Source organism: Rhincodon typus, chromosome 19 (assembly GCF_021869965.1).
Source record: "Rhincodon typus isolate 14 chromosome 19, sRhiTyp1.1, whole genome shotgun sequence".
In the NCBI taxonomy this organism is placed as follows: Eukaryota; Metazoa; Chordata; class Chondrichthyes; order Orectolobiformes; family Rhincodontidae; genus Rhincodon; species Rhincodon typus.
In genome coordinates, this window is record NC_063350.1 from 10255250 (window position 1) to 10275329 (window position 20080).

Below are 20080 nucleotides of genomic sequence, written 5' to 3' on the forward strand. Positions count from 1 at the left end.
AAAACCAGTCCAACTCGTCCCTGCCTCCCTAACCTGTTCTTCCTCCCACCTATCCCCTCCTCCCACCTCAAGCCGCACCTCCATCTCCTACCGACCAACCTCATCCCGCCCCCTTGACCTGTTTGTTTCCTCTCCACCTATCCTCTCCTCTATCCCTCTTCTATCCGCCTCCCACTCTCTCCCTATTTATTTCAAAACCCCCTTCCCCTCCCCCTTTTCTGATGAAGGGTCTAGGCCCGAAACGTCAGCCTCTCTGCTCCTATGATGCTGCTTGGCCTGCTGTGTTCATCCAGCCCTGCACCTTGTTGTCTTAAAATTACAGGTACTTTCTTTTGAGAGAGCTTTCTCACATGAACTCAGATTGTACTTAAGGAGTAAAAGAGACGGTAGTGAAGTTCGAAGTATATTGATGGCGGTGCACGCCACAAATTTATTGCAAATGGATCACAGCTTCTCACAAGAGAAGCAGGCCTCACTACAATAATGAAAAAGCCAGGGAGGGAAAGAAAGGACAGATTCCAGAAGGTGAACAAAGTTCAGAAACATTTAAAAATACAAATCCGCTTGTAGAAACAGAACCGTGTTTTTAAAATTTTAATCATACCTAACTTCCAATCCATAGAGAGACAGCTGAGTCTAAAACACATGGCAATAACTAACCCTCTGATTGGGATAAAGAGTGGAAGGTAGGGTTGAGGAAGTCCATTTTTCACAAAGTTGAAGAGTATCCTACAGACATCAAGCAGCTCAAGGAGCTTCAAATGCAATCATTAATTTGCTTTTTTAAAAATCAACTTTCAACTAAATATACAAATCAAAAAAAACCTCCCCAATACACCTTTTCCACACCTATAAAAGATCTCCATCAACTGTCCAGGCTATTTTGCTACAGTACTGGGAGGAATCCAGCTGACATATATTTTACTTTAAAGCTACAGATATTGTGCTCATCAAGGAAAGATGTTAGCACAATGGCAGGGAATACAGAGTGTTTAACATTAGAACAAAACAGATTCTGATCAGACACAGCACAGTAAGATACTGAGTGAGATTTCCTTCCAGGCCTCTTTCATAATTTCACACAAGCACCAGCACTGCATTAAGAGTGATGTTTCCCACACTTCCTTCGGGTCCGGGTCCCTGGCGCTGTGAGGCAGCAGTGCTAACCACTGAGCCACCGTGCTGCCCTCCAAGCACAAAGTACACAGGGGGTGCAATATAAAGAAAATTCAATGGCTTCTTAAGGTGGCTATCCAGTGGGTGAGGCTAGATTATTGCCCAGTATCTAATTTAACACTGAGGGGACTTTTCAAAGTTTAAAGTCAGTCAATTATGCACATGAATACTGAGCATGTAGAGACATGGCTATTCAGAGAGGGTACTGCTTCATTGGCAGTCACATGTTCAGAACAAATAGATTAACATTTAAAAGAAAATATAGTTGCCTGTAAATAGTTGATATTAAAACAGACCATGATCTTAACTTTAAGGAGCTTGGTCATTACTAAAGAAAATCCAGCAGGGGCTGATAACACCATCTGGAATGATCTATTATAATTTTCCACAAGTGATTTTCAGACACACCATTAACCACTTCTGCCGACAGGGATAAAAGACCAGATATGAAAATTCAAAGTTTAGTAGTTATTTTGAGAAAATATTTAAAAATAGGGCACCATCCACGGATCTACTCGGTCTTGCCTGACCCATCTTCGTACTACGGTATTTCCTTACCACCCACAAGGCTCCCACTCCTCCTGCATTCCCCAAACCCAACTATGTTAAAGTGGGAAAGCAAGAAGGAATCAGGAATGGGTTTTGAAATTCTGTGGTATGAACGCTAACATGGTGCATTTATCACAAATGCAAAAGATAGTGATGCCTGACAATATTCTCTAGTTACAGAACAAACTCTTAAGCTAGTGATGCTGCACTTATGATACAACAATGGCCTGTTTAAATTATAAAAACGTGCCAGTGCTGATTTACAGGGGGAAAGACCTATCAAGTACTGATAAGGAAGGTTTTTCAGCTCATCTTACTGCATCCATTTAGCAAAGCCTATTTTTCTGTGTCACTTCACAGTATATCTTCATGCCCTAAACGTTGAAGGTTCCTACTGTATCTGGGGTCCATTCCAAGATCTAACGCTCAATCACAGAATCCACAGTGTGCAAACAGGCCATTTGACCCAACAAGTTCACACTGCCCCACTGAAGAGCATCCCATTCAGATCCATCCCCCTATGCTTTCCTTGTAACCCTGTATTTCCCATATCTAATCCACCTAACTTACACACCCCTGGACACTATGAACAATTTACCATGGCCAATTTACCTAACCTGCATATCTCTGGACTGTGGGCAGAAACCAGAGCACCCATGCAGACACGGGGAGAATGTGCAAACTCCACAAACAGGTAGCCCGAGAATGGGATTGAACCCGGGTCCCTGGCGCTGTGAGGCAGCAGTGCTAACCACTGAGCCACCGTGCTGCCCTCCAAGCACAATGTACACAGGGGGTGCAATACAAAGAAAATTCAATGGATCAGCACACAGAAAGGGCAAACAAAATCCCTGTGACACCTTAATTAATCAAAGTCTCACTGGGCAGGGAAGCATGCAGCCAGATGTTAACATCAGAGCTCCTGGCACGTGCTCCCTCTGCAGGCCAAGAGGGATATAAACCGACATGGGTAAATGTGGAAAACCTTAAAAGAAATGCTGGGCCTAAACCAGGGATGGAAAAAAAAGTTCATAATTGTTTTGCTAAATGGAGGAAAAAACAGGATTTTTTTCTACATTAGCTTGATACACATGGTGGCAGCAGTGGAGACTTTATGCTGGCTATCCAGAAAAGATTATGAATTTCTCTGACAGCTCACTGCATTAAAGGACACACCTGTGATATGTTGAGACGCACAGATCAGAAGAGTTTTGCAGGTTGAAAACAACTTATATTCCAGGATATGCTTTTACTCCAGTTCCAATAGACAAAAGCATCTTGATGCTGATCACTGCACGAGTGCCTGAGCTAGAACCTGCACAGAGATGGCTATCAAGAGAGAGTGGGGCTCAGGCTGACTCTGATACCAACCCTCCCCACCCCTCTTCCACCATTCACAGCATGCACCATTCAGGCATACATAGTTAATTCACTTGGTACAGGTACAGGAGGGACCAGTCAGTGTCTTCCTGTGGCTGAGACAAACAGAACTCAAAGAGCAAAACAAGATACAACTGCCACATGTACTGCATCAGACTCTGGCTTTCTATAAGCCACAAACACTTCTACAGACATGATATTAACACACACATTCAGCAAACATACATGTTTGTTTTAACCCCATGGTGAAAGCTTATGCTGTAGGAGTCACAATCAGACAGATATCACATCATTAGCTAGTACATATATATTCATAGTTCATATTTATGCTGTTTGTTAGAATCAAAGCTACAAAGGATTTTTCTTTTAAATTGCTGTTTACAATCTGTGCATCTCATCTGCTGCCACTGTAAAAACGGAGCTCAGATCATCTTTTGTTTGCGAAACAAATGCAGAAAAAAAATTAAGATTGTCCATTAGTTTAAACAAAAAAAAAGTTCCAGCAAATAGCTCATCTATAAAACTATAGTATGTATAAGCACATAATCCCATTATTTTCTGATTAAACAGCCCAAATGGGTGTTCTATGTGCACAAGATAATGCGCTATAAATTTGCCATTAGTCACCGTGTTGAAAAAGGTGGTGTATATAAACCCCAAATTCATTTTTAAAAACACACAGTTTATGAGCCAAAGCAGTCATGTAAAAAAACAACAGCTGAGGTATTTTTTTTTCATTAAAATACACATTTTACAACATGGACTAGTGTACAGCTGTTTAAAAACTTCAGTTTTCTGCATTTGTTTGTAAAACAAAACAAAATACTGGCACCTTTGAATTCAAAAAGTCATGATCAATTTAATTTATTCAAAATAAATTAAAAAATACAGATAGGCACTGGTGCAACCCCTCAGGTTATTTTTTTCTCTTAAAAACAAATCAGTTGGCACATTCATAGAAAACACTCAAGAAGAACTGAATAACTAGCACTCTAGCATGATGTAATAAAATACTTTTGTTTCCCCATAATTTGCCAGGGACGCAAGACACATGACCATGTCAGTACAATATGGCATCTGCACGAAATGAACACAAAGCAGGCAGTTTGGAGTGAGGACTTTTTTTTTGAAGAAATTGATCGATCCATGGCCTCTCCAGTTACTGCTCCTTCTTGCTTTCTTTCAAATCGTCGGTGGCTTCATCCAAAGACTCTTTGTCACAGAGGGCAGTCTTTTCTTCGTACCTACATTTGAAACAAAATAGAAGTTAAATGCATTTGGAAGATTATCAAAATCAATGCATGTAGATAGAAGATGAAATGCTTTCATTTTTCCCAATATCCTTTACAGCTCTGGCTTCCAGGAGTTAAAATTACTGATGCAGTATGATCCCTAGTCCTCCTAACTTTGTCTCTTCTGATGAAGTGTTTGGCTTGCGTTTTATAACTAGCTGCCCTGAATAACACACCAAGAATTGATTTGGCAGGAGGAACAGCAATGATGGTCAAAAGAAATTGATGTTATTAAAAAGGAACAAAACATAAAGAAAAGCACTCTTCTCATTGAGGCTTTAAGAGCAGAGGTTGAGGATTTGATTTCTGGTTAGTATTCCATATTACCAAACCAGTTACGGAGCACCAACGTACATGTCTTAGCGGCCACAGGCTCGGGAAGGGAACAGGATACAAGTGTGGGAGCAAACTACTGCAGATACTGGAATCTGTGCTGAAAACAAGAAATGCTGGAGATCACAACGGATCAAACAGCATCTGTGGAGACAGAGCAAGCTAACATTTCAAATCTAGATGGCTCTTCAGAGCTCTGATGATTTCCAGCATACAAATATGTCCTCTGTGAGAAAAGGAAGGAGATGAGATCAACATGTCAATTGAGCCTCCTCCAACGTTCAATTTGGAGTTTACCTCTGAACCTGGCTATTACTACTTATGATCATCACAAACTTCCTCCAGTAATCCTGCAGATATATCTATTCTGTATTTCTCTGTTAGATATTAGCCAGTTTCTCCTAAAAAGATATCACAATCTTTCAGTAAAGAAGTTTCTAGTGAATTTTGTTTTTGGATTTATTGGTCACTAATTAGTCAAAGTTGTTGGAAGATCAAATTGTGCAAAGTTCAGGGTTTCAACACAGTACAAACTGACTCTCTCTCTCTCTCCCACCACCCCTTGAACAAGTCTTCCACCCTCAACTGGGTGAACAATTTTAAAAGCATTAAAAAATAGGGGTCACAGTGCGGAAAAGGTTTGAGAAGTACAAGGTTTAAGATCTCCAGCATTGAACTCTCTATAAGAAGGAGATACATTTGATTTTAAAAGGTAATTTACAAATGCAGCCATCAACTTTTCTGAAGGGGCAGGTTGGCAACAGGCGTAGGAGAGATAGATGTGAGGAAATTGAGATGCAACTTTCAGGAAGATATAATTAGTGCTATTCAAAGAAGAGGGAAGTTCTCTCTAGTGTTCAGGCAATGGTTAGCCCTCATTGAACTTCATCAATGGCGTATACCTGAAACTATCTTAATGCTGTCTATGGGACTTGGATGGTGGCAATGATAACTCTTTTTTTGGACTCCTTCAGTAGAACTCCGCAGGTCTTCACCAAGCCTCACACAAGAAGCTCTCTCTCACTCATCTTTCATAGAAAAGTACAGCAGACAAGGAGCCCAGTTAGCCCACTATGTACTGGCAGCTGTTACAAAATAACTAGCTAGTCAATGCCATTCCTCACACCTCGATAAACATTTGAAGGAGATGATTTTCAATTCCCTTCTAAATACTATTTCGAATCAGCTTCGACAAATCCTTTTAGCACTATACTCCATTCCATAACATTCTGCGGAAAAGGAGTTCTGATCTCACCAAACGTTCTTTTGCTCCATCATACTGACTTCTCTTTGCTGCTGCACACTGAATTGCTTCAGTTAATTCTACTTCGACATCATTGGACAAGAGGGCTGCATGCAAACAGCACGCGGTGCAACAATCAAATAGGCTTTTCATTCCCCTCTCAGAGCAGCAAATGATTTAGTGAGCAGACTGGTTACAAGTTCAATAAGTCAATGGTGGGAAGTATAAACAAAGGAACCACAAGAGATGGGATTCCTTTGATACTCAATGACAGTTTCAGTTAGTGGTTTGCTGATTGCCCAAGGTAAACTATCCACATAAAGGCTATTGGTTTCACTTCAAGACAATGTCAAGTTACAAAGCCACAATGAGAAGACCACTATTACCTAGCAATCATGCAAATGTTAGATTTACACTGCTCTGATCCCCCAAGATAAATCACAAAGATTTTGATCCACTGGATGTTGTAAACAGCCTTTTCCTGAAAAAAAAGGGTAAGACACAGGTACACAGCCAATAGGAAATGCTTAAAAAGGCAGACCATTTCAGTTTCAACTCCCACCTCATATGTTAACCTGCTTATTCACAACCACTTGAATTGCTAATGAACCTTACTGTACATTCCCCACTTTCCTCAGTTGCATTTCAGCTAACATTTACAGCTTTTGCTTTAGTGTCAGAAGTATCACTAGTGTTAATTTCTCAATGGTAACAGTGATATTGCTTGATGTTTAATGGCTTAAGGCTAGACTTGATTTTTTCTTTCCATTCAGTTAAGTTTTAAGTGGTGCAGACAATGTATGTGTTGTTAACTGCTTAGGCATGAAAGTAAATAATGTAATGAGACACCAACAAAACTGAAAATTTAAAAGTAGTCAAAGAGGATACAGCAATTAGATGACTCTGAAGGTGGATTTTAAAAGCATGAAGATGAATGGAAGAAAGGTATTGATGTGCGACAAAATGAGTATACAAAATTGTGCAAGTGAGATGTAAATAGTCAAAAAATATCTGTGACCATCTTTGGGAGTTGAAACTTCAAAAGGCAGGACTGATCTTTGTAGCAGTGATGGAGATTGAGTGTTTATGGACAAGGCAGAGAATGCAGGAGGGGCTGCGGGGAGGGGAGCAACGTAGAGCACAGGTGACCCCAGCTGATGGTACTACTGGGCAAGTCACCGATTCCAGAATGAAATCCGATCTAATAAATCAAGTTCTTTTAAAAAAAAGCGATTTAATGTGGTCAATGACTGAAAGATAGTTCAAGGCTGCAGAGTTTCTTGAACAAGAGAGACAGAGGTTTATGCCCCAGTGAGGAAGTAGGATTCTAGGAAGAGGATCAATCAACCACAGTTAACCAAGGAAAGAAGAGAAAAAAAAACAATGTGGCAAAAAGTAGAGGATTGGGAAAGTTTAAAAACAATTTTAAAAATGATCAAAAAGAGAAAATAAACTAAGGTTATCGAGCAAGTAGTATTAAAACAAACAGTAAGAGCTGTTTTCTATATATAAAGAGGAAGGTCAAAGTGCACTTAGGCCCCTTAAAGATCAAAGCTGGGGAAATAATCATTGAGAACCAGAAAATGGCAGAAAAGCTGAATAAATACTTTGCATTACTCTTCATGGTAGAGGACATTAACAGCTTTCCAAAGATACCAAATAATTAAGGGGCAGAGAGGAGGAAATACAATAACATACCACTAGAGAAAAGGTGCTAGGGAAGCTAAAGGTCTACATATGGATAAGTCCCTTGGATTTGATGGATGCATCCTAGAATTTTCAAGTAAGTAGCTCCAGTGATAGTGGATACACAGTTGGTAATCTTCCAAGAATCTTTAGATTCTGCAAACATCCCAGCACAATGGAAAACTGTCAATATAACACCTTTATTTAAAATGGGAGACAAAGAAGGTAACTATAGGCCTTTCTGAAGAAGGATCCAGACTTGAAACGTCAGCTTTCCTGCTCCTCTGATGCTGCTTGGCCTGCTGTGTTCATTCAGCTCTACACCTTGTTATCTTAACTATAGGCCAGCTAGTTTAACATCTGGTTATTGGGGAAAATGTTAGAATCTATTTAATAATGCACAATACAGTCAAGCATAATCAGAATGGCTAAATGAAGGGAAAAATCATGCCGGAGACATTTATTGTAATTCTAATAAGGGGTAAAAAGCAGGCTAAAGGAGAACCAGTAGGTATAATATATACGGATTTCCAAAAAGCATTTGATAAAGTACTACACATGTAAGGCTAATTCATCAGGTTAAGAGCCCATAGTGTTCGAGATAGTGTATTAGCATGGATATGGGACTGTCTTCCATTGGTTAGTCAGAGTTGGGATGGGGGTGGGAGAAAAGAGGCATTTTCAGACTGGCAGCCTACAAGTGCCAAAAGGATCAATGCTGGGGCCACAATAGTTTACAACATATATTAATGAATTGTGAGAACAAAGTGAATGCACAAGAGTCAAGTTGTGGATAACACAAAAACAGGTGGGAAGGCAAGTAGGGAGGACGACAAACGAAATCTACAGATGGGTGCCAAAAAGTAAAGTCAGTGGGGGAAAAGAAAAGTTGTCAGATGGAATGTGAAAAAATGTGAAGTTAAGTACTATGGCAGGAAGAGAAGAGCTGAATATTATTTAAATGGAGAGAGATTACAGAAAACTGCAGCACAGAGGGATTTGTGGATCTCCGTGCATGAATCACAAAATAACTGGCATTTAAGTTTTGTTGGTAACAAGGAAGGCAAATGGAATGTTAGCCTTTATTTCAAAGTGGGTGCAGTATAAGAATAGGAAACATTGCTAAAACTACACAAGCTGTTAGACCACAGCTGGAATACCGACAGCAGTTTTGCTTCCTTTAAGGGAAGAATTATTTACATGGTTAATCCTGGGCATGCAGGAATTTTCCTTGAGCAGGTAGAATAGATTGGGCATGCACGCATTGTAGTTTAAAAAAAGGCAACTTTACTGAAATGTGTAAGATTTTTACAGGACTTGGTACAGTAGATGTGGCTCTCTTTTATGGAGATCCTAAGATCAGATGGTATAACTGCAGAGTAAGGAGCTGCCCATTTAGGATAGAGATGAGGAGGAATAGCTTCTCTCAGAAGTCTGGAGGTGGTGCTGGTCGTTGGGGGTGCTGAAGAGAACAGACGAGAACAAATCGGAAACAAAAGAAAGACTTTTGCTCCATTCTGTTCTTTGTACTGGAACAATCCAAAATTAATCACACTGTCGGGCTCTTTCATAATTCTACACTTTCGTGCTTCAAATATTAACCCCTTAAGAGATGTGACATCATCACTGTTTCAATCAATCCATCTTGCACAATAAAAACCGAAAGAACTGCGGACGCTGTAAATCAGGAACAAAAACAAAGTTGCTGGAAAAGTTCAGCAGGTCTGGCAGCATCTGTGAAGGAAAAAACAGAGTTAATGTTTCGGGTCTGGTGACCCTTCCTCAGGACGGTTCTGAGGAAGGGTCAGCGGACCCGAAACATTAGCTCTTTTTTCCTTCACTGATGCTGCCAGACCATCTTGCACAATATTGCATGATGTAGCAACCCTGTTTGTAAGGAAATGTGCCCTAATTGCTCTGCACAATTCTAACTCCTGAGCAACTGGAGACAAAGGGACAGCAATTCCCATCACAGAAGATCACAAAGGATTATTAATTCACCCAGCTCCTTCACGTATTCCACACTTGACCCAAGGCTGGATCTGGTTGAAGTACAACATAAAAAGATTTGGCAAGCAGACCCCCTCAGCTGGTTGGAAGGGTAACCTAGCAGGGAAGATGGTCAAACAACAAAGGCTAGAGTTTCTGGGCGTAATTTGATATGCACAGCAGTAATTCATCCCAAGGAGGAAGAAACATACTAAGGGGAGGAGGAGGTAACCATGGATGAAGGGAATGGCAGAGACTGCATAAAAACAAAAGAAAAAGCATGCAATGTGGTGAAGATTAGTGGGAAGCCAGAGGATCAGAAAGCCTTTAAAAACCAGTAGAGGACAACCAGAAGAGCATTAAGACGGTAAAGAATGAAATACGAGGGTAGGCTAGCTACTGATTTAAAAGAAGATTGCAAGAGATTTTTTTTTTTTTTAAGATACATGAAACGATACAGAGGCAAGAGCGAATATTGGACCGCTGTAAAAATGAGGCTAGTAATGGAAAACAAAGAAATGGCAGAGGAACAGAATAGATACTTTGCATCAGTCTTCACGATAGAAGACACCAGCAGCGTACCAGAACTTCAAGAGAGTCAGGGGACAGAGGTGAACGTAGGTGGTGGTGCAGGAGAAGCTGAAAAGGTCTGAAAGTGGATAAATCACCCAGACCAGATAGACTACCTCCCAGGGTCCTAAAGGAAATAGCTAAAGAGATTGTGGAGGTATTGGTGGTGATTTTTCAGGAGTCACTGAAGTCAAGGAGGGTCCCAGAGGGCTGGAAAATGGCAAATGTACTCCCCTGTTTAAGAAGGGAGAAAGGCAGAAGACAGAAACTTACAGGCAGGTTAGCTTGGCCTCAGTTGCTGCTAAGGTTTTAAGAGTTCATTATTAAAGATTACACTGCAGAGTACTTGGAAGCGCATAGTAATTAGGGCTGAATCAGCACAGCTTAGTCAAGATGAAATCATGCCTGACGAATCATCAGTGGCATAATGGTTAGCACTGCTGCCTCACAGTGCCAGGGAGGTAGATTTAATTCCACCTTCAGGTAACTGTTTGTGTAGAGTTTTCACATTCTGCCTGTGTTTGTGGGGCTTTCCTCCAGGTGCTCCAGCTTCCTTCCACAGTCCAACGACGTGCAGGTTAGGTGGATTAGCCGTGGGAAGTACAGGAAAAGGCCAGGGGGATGGGTCTGGGTGGGATGCTCTTCAGAGGATTGGTGTGAACTCGATGGGCCAAATAGCCTGCTTCCACACTGTAGGGATTCTCTGATTCTATGAAATCTGTTAGAATTCTTTGAGGACATTACAAGAAAGTTAGACAAAGATCTACTTGGATTTACAGAAGGCCTTCGACAAGGTGCTGCACAGGAGGCTGGAAGTAAGATAACAGCGCATGGTGTTATGGCAAAGTACTGGCATGGATAGAGGACTGACTGACTGACTGACTGGCAGAAGGCAGAGCGGTGATAAAGGGGTCTTTTTCAGGATAGCAGACACGGACTAATGGATAACACTGTGTGGAGGTGGGTGAACACAGCAGGTTTGCAGCAGAGGAGCAGGAAAGCTGACGTTTCAGGTCGGGACCCTTCTTCAGAAATGGGAGAGAGGATGGGGGCTCTGAAATAAATGGAGGGGGGGGGGGGGTGATAGCAGGTAGATAGTGGAGCGGATAGGTGGGAGAGAAGATGGACAGGTCAAGGAGGTGGGGATGGGGGCGTGGGTGCTGGTCTTCAGATGAGGAGATCCCAGGAGTAAACAGTTTGAGAAATGAGGAGCGGCTGAGGACTCTGGGTCTGTACTCAATGGAGTTTAGAGCGATTGGTGGTGGTGGTGGGGTACCTGGTTGTAACTTACAGAATACTCAGAGGCCTGGATAGAGTGGATGTGGACAAGATGTTTCCAGTAGCAGGAGAGACTAGGATCAGAGGACTAGCTCAGAATGAAGGGACGACCCTTTTAAAACAGATATTAGGAGGATTTTCTTCAGCCAGTGGGTGGTTAATCTGTAAAATTCACTGCTGCAGAAGGCTGTGGAGGCCAAGTCATTGATAATATCTAAGACAGAGATAGACAGGTTCTTCATTAGTAAGGGGATCAAAGGTTATGGGGAGAAACCAGGTGAATGGGATTGAGGAATAGATCAGCCATGATCAAATGGTGGAGCAAACTTGACCTTGGCATTTCTCTTCACGTTAACAGAAAGTCCTGTAACCCTACATACCTATAACTAGAGGGTCCCTCAAAAGCAACACTTCTGCTTCACTAATTTTTCACCTTGAATTCATTTGAAAAGTCAAAAATTTCAGTCTTTCAAACTTGACATAAAATCATTTCATGACAATAAATGCACAAAGTCCAGTTAAATGCAAGATCTGCTTTCCTAGTGCTGAATTAGTCAGTCTTGGTGGTATGTTGAAATTAAGTCACAGGACAAATTTCATAAAAAGTACAGATGCTAGAAATTCAAATAGAAGCAGAAAATACTGGAAATACACAGTTGGTTGGCAGCATCCATGGTCAGAGAAAGAGATAACAGTTTCACCAGAAATGTTAATTGCTTTGCCCATCACAGATGCCATAGAAGGGACTGGAGGCTGGCTCGCTGAATATGTTCAAGTCTGAATTAGGGATATTTTGATTAACAAGAGAAACAGGTTACGAGGAACAGGCAGGAAAGTCGAGTTAAGGTCACAATCAGATCAGCTATGATCTTGTCAAATGGCAGAGCAGACTGAATGGTCTGGCTCATGCTATTTCTGATGATCTCATGCTCCCCAACCTGCTGAGAATTTCCAGCATTTCATTTTCATTGAGAACAACTTCGATGTTCAATTCCATACACAGCTGGGGTCTCAATCATAATCCTGAATCTGGGGACAAAGAAAGTGGAGCATGTTTCACTCATTCACCTCCTGGCATTGGCACAAAAGGATTGAAATGGTCATCAGTTTACTTTTTCATACAAGAAATACTCTTTGGACACTAAAAGAACTTTCCGCACCACAGTGTATTAGCAGCAAAGCAGCAACTTAATTTCAAATTGAATAGGCACTTCAGGGAAATAAAATTTGCAGCGTTATGGAATAGAGCAGGGAACTGGGATTACTATATTGCTCTACTTCAATTGATGAAATGGCTTCTGTGTTGTAATGTCTCCCTCTCTACTCAAGCATCAACATGTAAGTGTATGTTCATTGCCATTGATCAGGTGCATCATTATAAGAACTGTTATGGATTCTGATGAACAAGTCATTTTCCATCTGCTGAAGATCAAATCCAACACTTGTGGAGCAGACCCTATGAAGGTGAACAGAATGTGTCTGGAAAGAGAGACTTTTTGGCACTGGTCAAGCACATGGTTATTTGATGTAAACTGAACACTGGCATTTATAAAGATGGATTTAAAAACTTTCTAAAATTAAACTAAATGCATCTGAATATTTCAAATTTTGATATTAATAGTACGCTCAATTCCATTTTCAAATGTAGTTTTATCATTTCTAATTATTCAGCACACAGAATGGCCATTAGAGAGACTGCGGCCTTGAAATGTCAGAGACTAAGGCAATGAAAAAGTTAAACATGTCTTGAATGAGTTGCATCAGATAGATGAACCAAAGAAGGAGCGCAGACTATTGATCATGTTGCGTATTATCTTCTCATCCAATATATACAGCAGAGCTTAAAAGACAAAGGACTGCAGATGCTGGAAATCTGACACAAAAACAAATAGCTGGAGAAACTCAGGAGGTTCGGCAGCATCTGTGAAGAGAAAGCAGAGTTAATGTTTCAGGTCCAGTGACCCCTTTTCAGAGTCGACTGTAGCTAGGAAAAGGTTGGTATATATGCTGAAGACAGTCACTGGGAGTTGAGTTTTCCTCAGCCAATAAATCCTCACCACTGTGGCTGACAGGGCCCTCAGCATTGTCTGGCCCGTTTCTCGCACTTCTACCCTCCCAGTTTCTCTTCCTTCCCACAACACTGAAAGGATACCCAGTCTTCAAATTCCAACATTTACATCCAAAGGATCATTAGCCACCATTTCTGACTCCAGCGGGATGCCACCGCCAGACATATATTCCACTCCCTTATTTTGTCAGTCTTCCACAGGGACTGTTCCCTCCAGGACACCTTGGTCCACTCCTCCTCCACTCCCAACACTCCCACGGCACCGTCCCATGCAATTGCAGAAGGTGCAACTCCTGCCCATTTACTTCCTTTCTCCTCACCATCCAAGGCCCCAGACACACCTTCCAGATGAAGCAGCAATTTACCTGCACTCCACTCAATCTAATCTACTGTATTCACTACACAATGTGGTATCTACACTGGGAGATGAAACGCAGACTAGGTGACTGCTTTGTGGGACACCTATGTTCTATCCACAAAAATGACCCAAGCTTCCTATTGCCTGCCACTTCAACCCACCATTGGATCCCAGTGAAGCTTGGTGCAAGCTGGAGTAACACAATCTCATTTTCTGTCTGGGGACCCTGCAGCCTTCAGGACTCCATAGAGTACAATAATTTTAGGGCAAGAGCACCTTCTTCCATATCCTTCCCTCAAGCCCATATACCAGGCCTTGCCATCATTTGGCTATGGTGAAATCAGCCCATCTTATTTTCACCCAGTAATGGTTCCCATTTGGGGCTGTTCTTTCTCCTGGCTCACCACTAGCCATTCCTTTATCTGGCAAACTGTTGTTCTCACTCTCTCGGCTCCATTGACACCTATCATTTACTCCTTCCCCAACACCTACCCCCCACCACCCCCCACCCCCACCCTTCTCCTCCTCCTCTTCAGCATACATACCAGCCTTTTCCTTGCTACAATTAGTTGAAGAAGGGTCATTGGACCTGAAGCATTGACACTGCTTTCTCTCCACAGATTCTGCCAAACCTGTCGAGTTTCTCCAGTGATTCGTTTTTGTGAAACAATAGAGCTTATGGAAGTGGGTTGGTGAATATATGGTCTTTCACTTTCATGATCTGCTTGCAAAGTACTGGAGTCAACATTGAAATAAAGCCAACCAGCACAGTGGATGCACAGAGATGGCCATGCTGAACAATTAGCAACTGCGACACACATCACACGAGTAAAAGCCCGGCAGCTAAGCTTTGCTAAGGGTCATGTTAAGGGCATGCATTTGAAGCTGCTTATTAATGCATTAACAGGCCAACCTTCAAATGAGAAACTTCTTAAAAACTGAAACTACGCACAAAGAGAAAAGGAAACAAACACACAAGTTAAATAGACTTGCTTTGCAGCAACATGCTGGAAATAATACGCAGGCAAAGCTCAGCAAGAAGTCGGTGTACCTGACCCGTTGATGGCTCCTCAAGCCTGGTCACATGACTACATGGGGCTCGGGTTCGTCCGCCTGCGGCGGGGGGAGTTGGGCTTTTGCTGCATAGAGTTGACCAGACTAGCAGGGGAGCCCGAGACAGTGGGGAAGTGGGTGAGTCTTGGCGTGTGTGGCATGATCTCAGCTGAAGACTCGTAGCTGATAGAGTAACAGAAAGTGAAAGAGACAGGAATAGGGAAAGAAGAGAACAAATAAAAGGAACGTTTAGTAAAGAAAGAGTGCACAAACAAACTTTTAAAAAAAGCAAATGCAAACGTGGAGAAATCTCAAAACTCCCATCAATACAAACCTGGCATTCAGAATTCCTTTATAAATTTAGAACCAATTTAGAAGGAATTTCCTTCTTTTAAGGTTTCAAAAAACTTCCTTGTCTGAATAAGGACAGCCATGCATACAAGTTTGTACTTATTAACTGAATTTGCTATCCTGGAAATCAAAAATTATGCACTTTTAGTTGGAATGGTGAACAAGTAAAATAAACAAAAGACTATCCTTCATTCCTTTTTTTGTCTACAGTCACAGAGATGTAGAAAGCTTTCTTTGAATTCCAATTTGCTATTGATCAGGCAAAAGTACAGCGAAAGCATAATAGCCACACAGATCCGTATAATGGGTCATTGACACATCAGTTGTAGAATGGACTTGAAAACCAAATCTGTTTCTGAATAAGTCTCAAATCCTTTTGACTACAGACTGGACTCCTCTGACTACCAGGCTAAGACTGATTTAATTAATTGGGCGTAGAATAGACATACAATCAAATTGTCTCATCTGTAACAATAAATTGTTGAGGTTTTGCAATTTGGCAAGAAGGAAAATGAAAAGTTCAAGTTTCTGATCCTGCTTACATTATTCAACAACCCTCAAGTGCATCTTTGCAGCCAGCATCAAGCTCGAGTTATGAAACCTCCCAGAGTGAATAATCAAGTTGAGATCATACAAACATGAAAAATCAGCTGTCTGAAGAAGGCAAAGGGAATGTAGTTTTTTAAAAACTTATTCACAGGATGATGTGGACATTTCTGGCTAGGCCAGCATTTATTGCCCACCTCTAACTGCCCAGAGGGCAGCTGAGAGTCAACTACAATGCTGTGGGTCAGGAGTCACATGAAGGCCAGAGCAGGTAAGGATGGCAGTTTCATTCCTCAAGGGACATCAGCGAACCAGATGGGTTTTTCCAACAATCAACAATTGGACTCTTTGTTCCAGAGATTTTTATTAGATTCAAATTCCACCATCTGCCACGGTAGGATTTGAAGCCAGGTCCCCAGAACATCACCTGGGTTTCTGGATAAACAGACCAGCGATAATACCTTTAGGCCATCACCTCCTCACAAGGTAATGTCTGTACCTTACCACGTGTCAACACATTTCAGATCAGGAAGAATCAAATTCAGAGACAAAAGGAAAACCCTCGTTTCCCATGAGCACTTTACACCTTTTCATTACGTATTATTCTGCTCTTTGAAAATGTGGGAAAGAACACATTTTCTAGACCTTTGTCAAGCCAGTGTGTGAAAATAACATGGACTAATAATAGTCTTTTATTGAGCAAGTAGAGGGGTGAAACACAATAAAGGCCCCCAGCTTCATTAAAACCAAACTCACCAATGTTGAAGCTTCACAAAGAAAGCCTATCAATCTGAATTTATCCATTATAAATCTATGGGAAACTCTGACTAGATACTGGGTGCTGCAATTGGATGACCAGCTTCTCCTTCCATTTTCATCTACTCTTTGGAAAGGGTAGCAAGATATCCAACAGTTTAAGACAACAAACCAAATCAGGCAAGGATAGGGAAAGCTCACCTATACAAGTGATATCCAAACAATTCCTCAATTAAAAATAGCTGACTTGTACAATTTTTCAGTACATTGCTTCACTTCATTTCTGTTCCCGAACTCTCCAAGGGAATGCTTTATCAGCCAATTGCACAGGAGTGTTAAACCATGGATTTCCATAATTCCACAGACCTCTAACTGGTGGGTTAAGCAGATAAAAGGCTTACCAAATTTCTGACTGCTCAAACTTTTGCTGGCAAATAAAGGTGTTTCTGGGATTGAACAGAAGTGGGCATGGGCATGGCCATGGCCATGTTGCTTTCCACGGTTTAAAAAAAAAAATGACGATCCTATCCGTACCTAGGCAGACACGTGAACAGTGCCCATCTGGGCACAAAATCTGACACTCCTCAAAGAATATTGCACTAACAGTCAGCTCTTCAGATACCAGGAGAAAACATCAGAGGGCAATAGGATCTTGTTTAGATGGGCCAATGGGCCAAGGAGTGGCAGATGGCATTTAATTTAGATAAACGTGAGGTGCTGCATTTTGGAAAGGGCAAATAAGGGCAAACTAATGGTAAGGTCCTGGGGAGTGTTCCTGAACAGAGAGACCTTGGAGCGCAGGTACATAGCTCCTTGAAAGTGGAGTTGCAGGTAGATAGGTTAAGTGAAGGCAGCATTTGGTATGCTTGCCTTAATTGGTCAGTGCATCAAGTATAGGAGTTGGGAGGTCATGTTGCTGCTGTACAGGACATTGGTTAGGCCACTATTGGAATACTGCATGCAATTCTGGTCTCCCTGCTATAGGAAGGATGCTGTAAAACTTGAAAGAGTTCAGAAAAGATTTACAAAGATGTTGCCAGAGTTGGAGGGTTTGAGCTATAGGGAGAGACCGAATAGGCCAGGGCTATTTTCTCTGGAGTATCAGGGGCTGAGAGGTGACCGTATAGATGTTTATAAAATCATGAGGGGCATGGATAGGGTAAATAGACAAGGTCTTTTCTGCAGGGTGGGGACATAGGTTTAAGGTGAGATGGGAAAAGATTTAAAAGGGACCTAAGGGGCAACTTTTGCATGCAGAGGGTAGTGCGTGTATGGAGAAAGCTGCCAGAGGAAGTGGTGGAGGTGGGTACAATTACAACATTTAAAATGGGATCTGGATGGGTATATAAATAGGAAGGGTTTAGAGAGAAATGGGCCAAATGCTGACAAGTGGGACTATATTTATTAAGGATATATGGTCAGCATGAACAAGTTAGATAAAGGGTTTGTTTCCATGCTGTACATCTCTATGACTGTATGCAAGAAAGGAAGAAAATTAGTCCTCTGAACCTATTCAGGTCAGTATAAACATTTCTGCTTAAAATAACTTACCTCCCACAGTATTATAAAACAAAACAGGATCAGTGTAGTGACAAAGGTTCACATATACATATACTAAATGATTTGCTGTGCAATGCCAGAACCTGATTAGAGAGAGACAAAAGGTTTGTCTGAAGAAGTGTGGTGGCAGAGAATAACTGACTCAAGCGTACATTTATACAGCATCTATCATGTAGAAATCAGCTCCTACCACCCTCAGGTGCCATATTTCAGAATTTAACACAAATAAAAAAACTCTTCAATTCCTCTTAGTTCTTTTGCCAACTACCGTAAACCTCTGATCTCTGGCAAGAGACCTTCTGCTCAGAGGGAACAGTTTCACCTCAACTGCTTGATTAAAACCCTTGGTTTCTTTGTGCTAAGATCAACAATCACAACTTTTGTAAATTTTCCATCCAAATCAAATCAGCCACAATGACATCCCAGTAAACCAGCTTTTCCACCATCCTGAAAGCCTTAACATGCTTCCAAAAGTGTGGCACCCAGCGTTATAAATAACACTCCAGCCGCATTCTACCAGGGATTTGTAAAGGCTTAGCATGACTTGTTAAATATTCAATGCTCCATTTACAAAGCCAAGTACCGCGTACAATTTGCATACCAGCCCAAATGTGAAAATAAGCTTTTACTTTTAAATGTAGAGGCAGATTTTGGCATTTCTCTTTTGCCTTTTCCTGTAGATACCGAATATTGTTGCAGTCTGATTTCACAGGCCCGTCTTTATACGAAGCCAAGTTACAAAGTGGTTATGACGGTCAATGGATGACAACTACAATTGGGAACTTTGGCTAGTTTTTTTTCCTCATTAGAGTTAATTTTAGCATCTCAGTTGACGTCTCAGCTGAAATTAGACAACGTCATTGCCCAAAAATCGTCTGGAATGCGTGACTTAATATTTCAAGGAGCAAGGTGAGTTTAACCACTTGATAGTCAAATGCTTAGACTCTGGTATTCAATTTATTAAGAAATCAGCAAATTAAAATGAATCCCTATTACTGAACAGCAAGAAATATAGAAATTCTTGCCATGTCCCATTCTAGGGAGTAAACTCCAGAAAGACATGCAAATAAATTAGATTACGCCAATTTTAAAACCAAAGTTGAGGATACCATATCAAAACACTCCCGTCCAACAAAAGAAAAAAAAATTACATTGGTTTATTATTCAAAATCTCAACACATTCCAATATATTTAACAGCCCGAATTATTTTTGATAAGTAGCTACATTTATGGGAAACGTAGATGTCAACGTGGAGACAGTCCAGTCTCAAAACAGAAGTGACAAATAACCAGTTAAACTATTATGGTGATGTTGGTTGAGGGATTAAAGCTGGCCAGGGCATCAGGAAACTTCATGAATCTTCTTTAAGTATCGCCAGAGGTTCTTATATGACTGTACAAGTGACCTTACACAGTCTTGGTTCAAGGTCTCAGACTCACAAAAAAGAGCCTTGAAAGGAGATGGGAGAGAAAAATTCTGAGCCACACAAGTTGTCAAAGGGTATCGACAAAGGGAATAGTTGATAATAACCAACAGTTTAACAGTGTTGCAGAGGTTCAAAATTATGAACAACAGATTGTTCTTTGTGAGAGATAGTAGGAACTGCAGATGCTGGAGAATCCGAGACAACAAGGTGCAGGGCTGGATGAACACAGTAGGCCAAGCAGCATCATAGGAGCAGAGAGGCTAACCTGAAGAAGTTACCCTCCTCCCTCCAGATTGTTCTTTGTTTTTTTTTCTCTCTCAATGAACACTCAGAATATAGTTCCACGTAGGGTAGAGGGAGAAGATAAAAATTCAGCATTGACTGGCTGTGACTGGGGAAGAGAAGATGCAAACAAGCCAGTTTTTAGAAGTTGTTTTTAAAAATAAAAATTAAAATAGCTGAACC

The 20080-nt window shown here is 41.2% G+C and overlaps 1 protein-coding gene across 2 annotated transcripts in view; it reads right to left on the minus strand.

Moving 5' to 3' along the window:
• Window positions 1-3411: 3411 nt before the first annotated feature.
• The window catches only part of hm13 (histocompatibility (minor) 13), a 53624-nt gene continuing 36955 nt past the window's right edge, over window positions 3412-20080 (minus strand). Inside the window, exons 9-10 of one of the 2 annotated variants that reach the window (XM_048608224.1) lie at window positions 14974-15158; window positions 3412-4349 (exon numbers count right to left, since the gene is read on the minus strand). In XM_048608224.1, the coding sequence (XP_048464181.1) occupies window positions 15011-15158 (148 nt within the window). In that variant the 3' untranslated portion in view covers window positions 3412-4349; window positions 14974-15010. The remainder of the gene's footprint in view (window positions 4350-14973; window positions 15159-20080) is intronic. The other variant, XM_048608225.1, reaches the window with a different exon arrangement.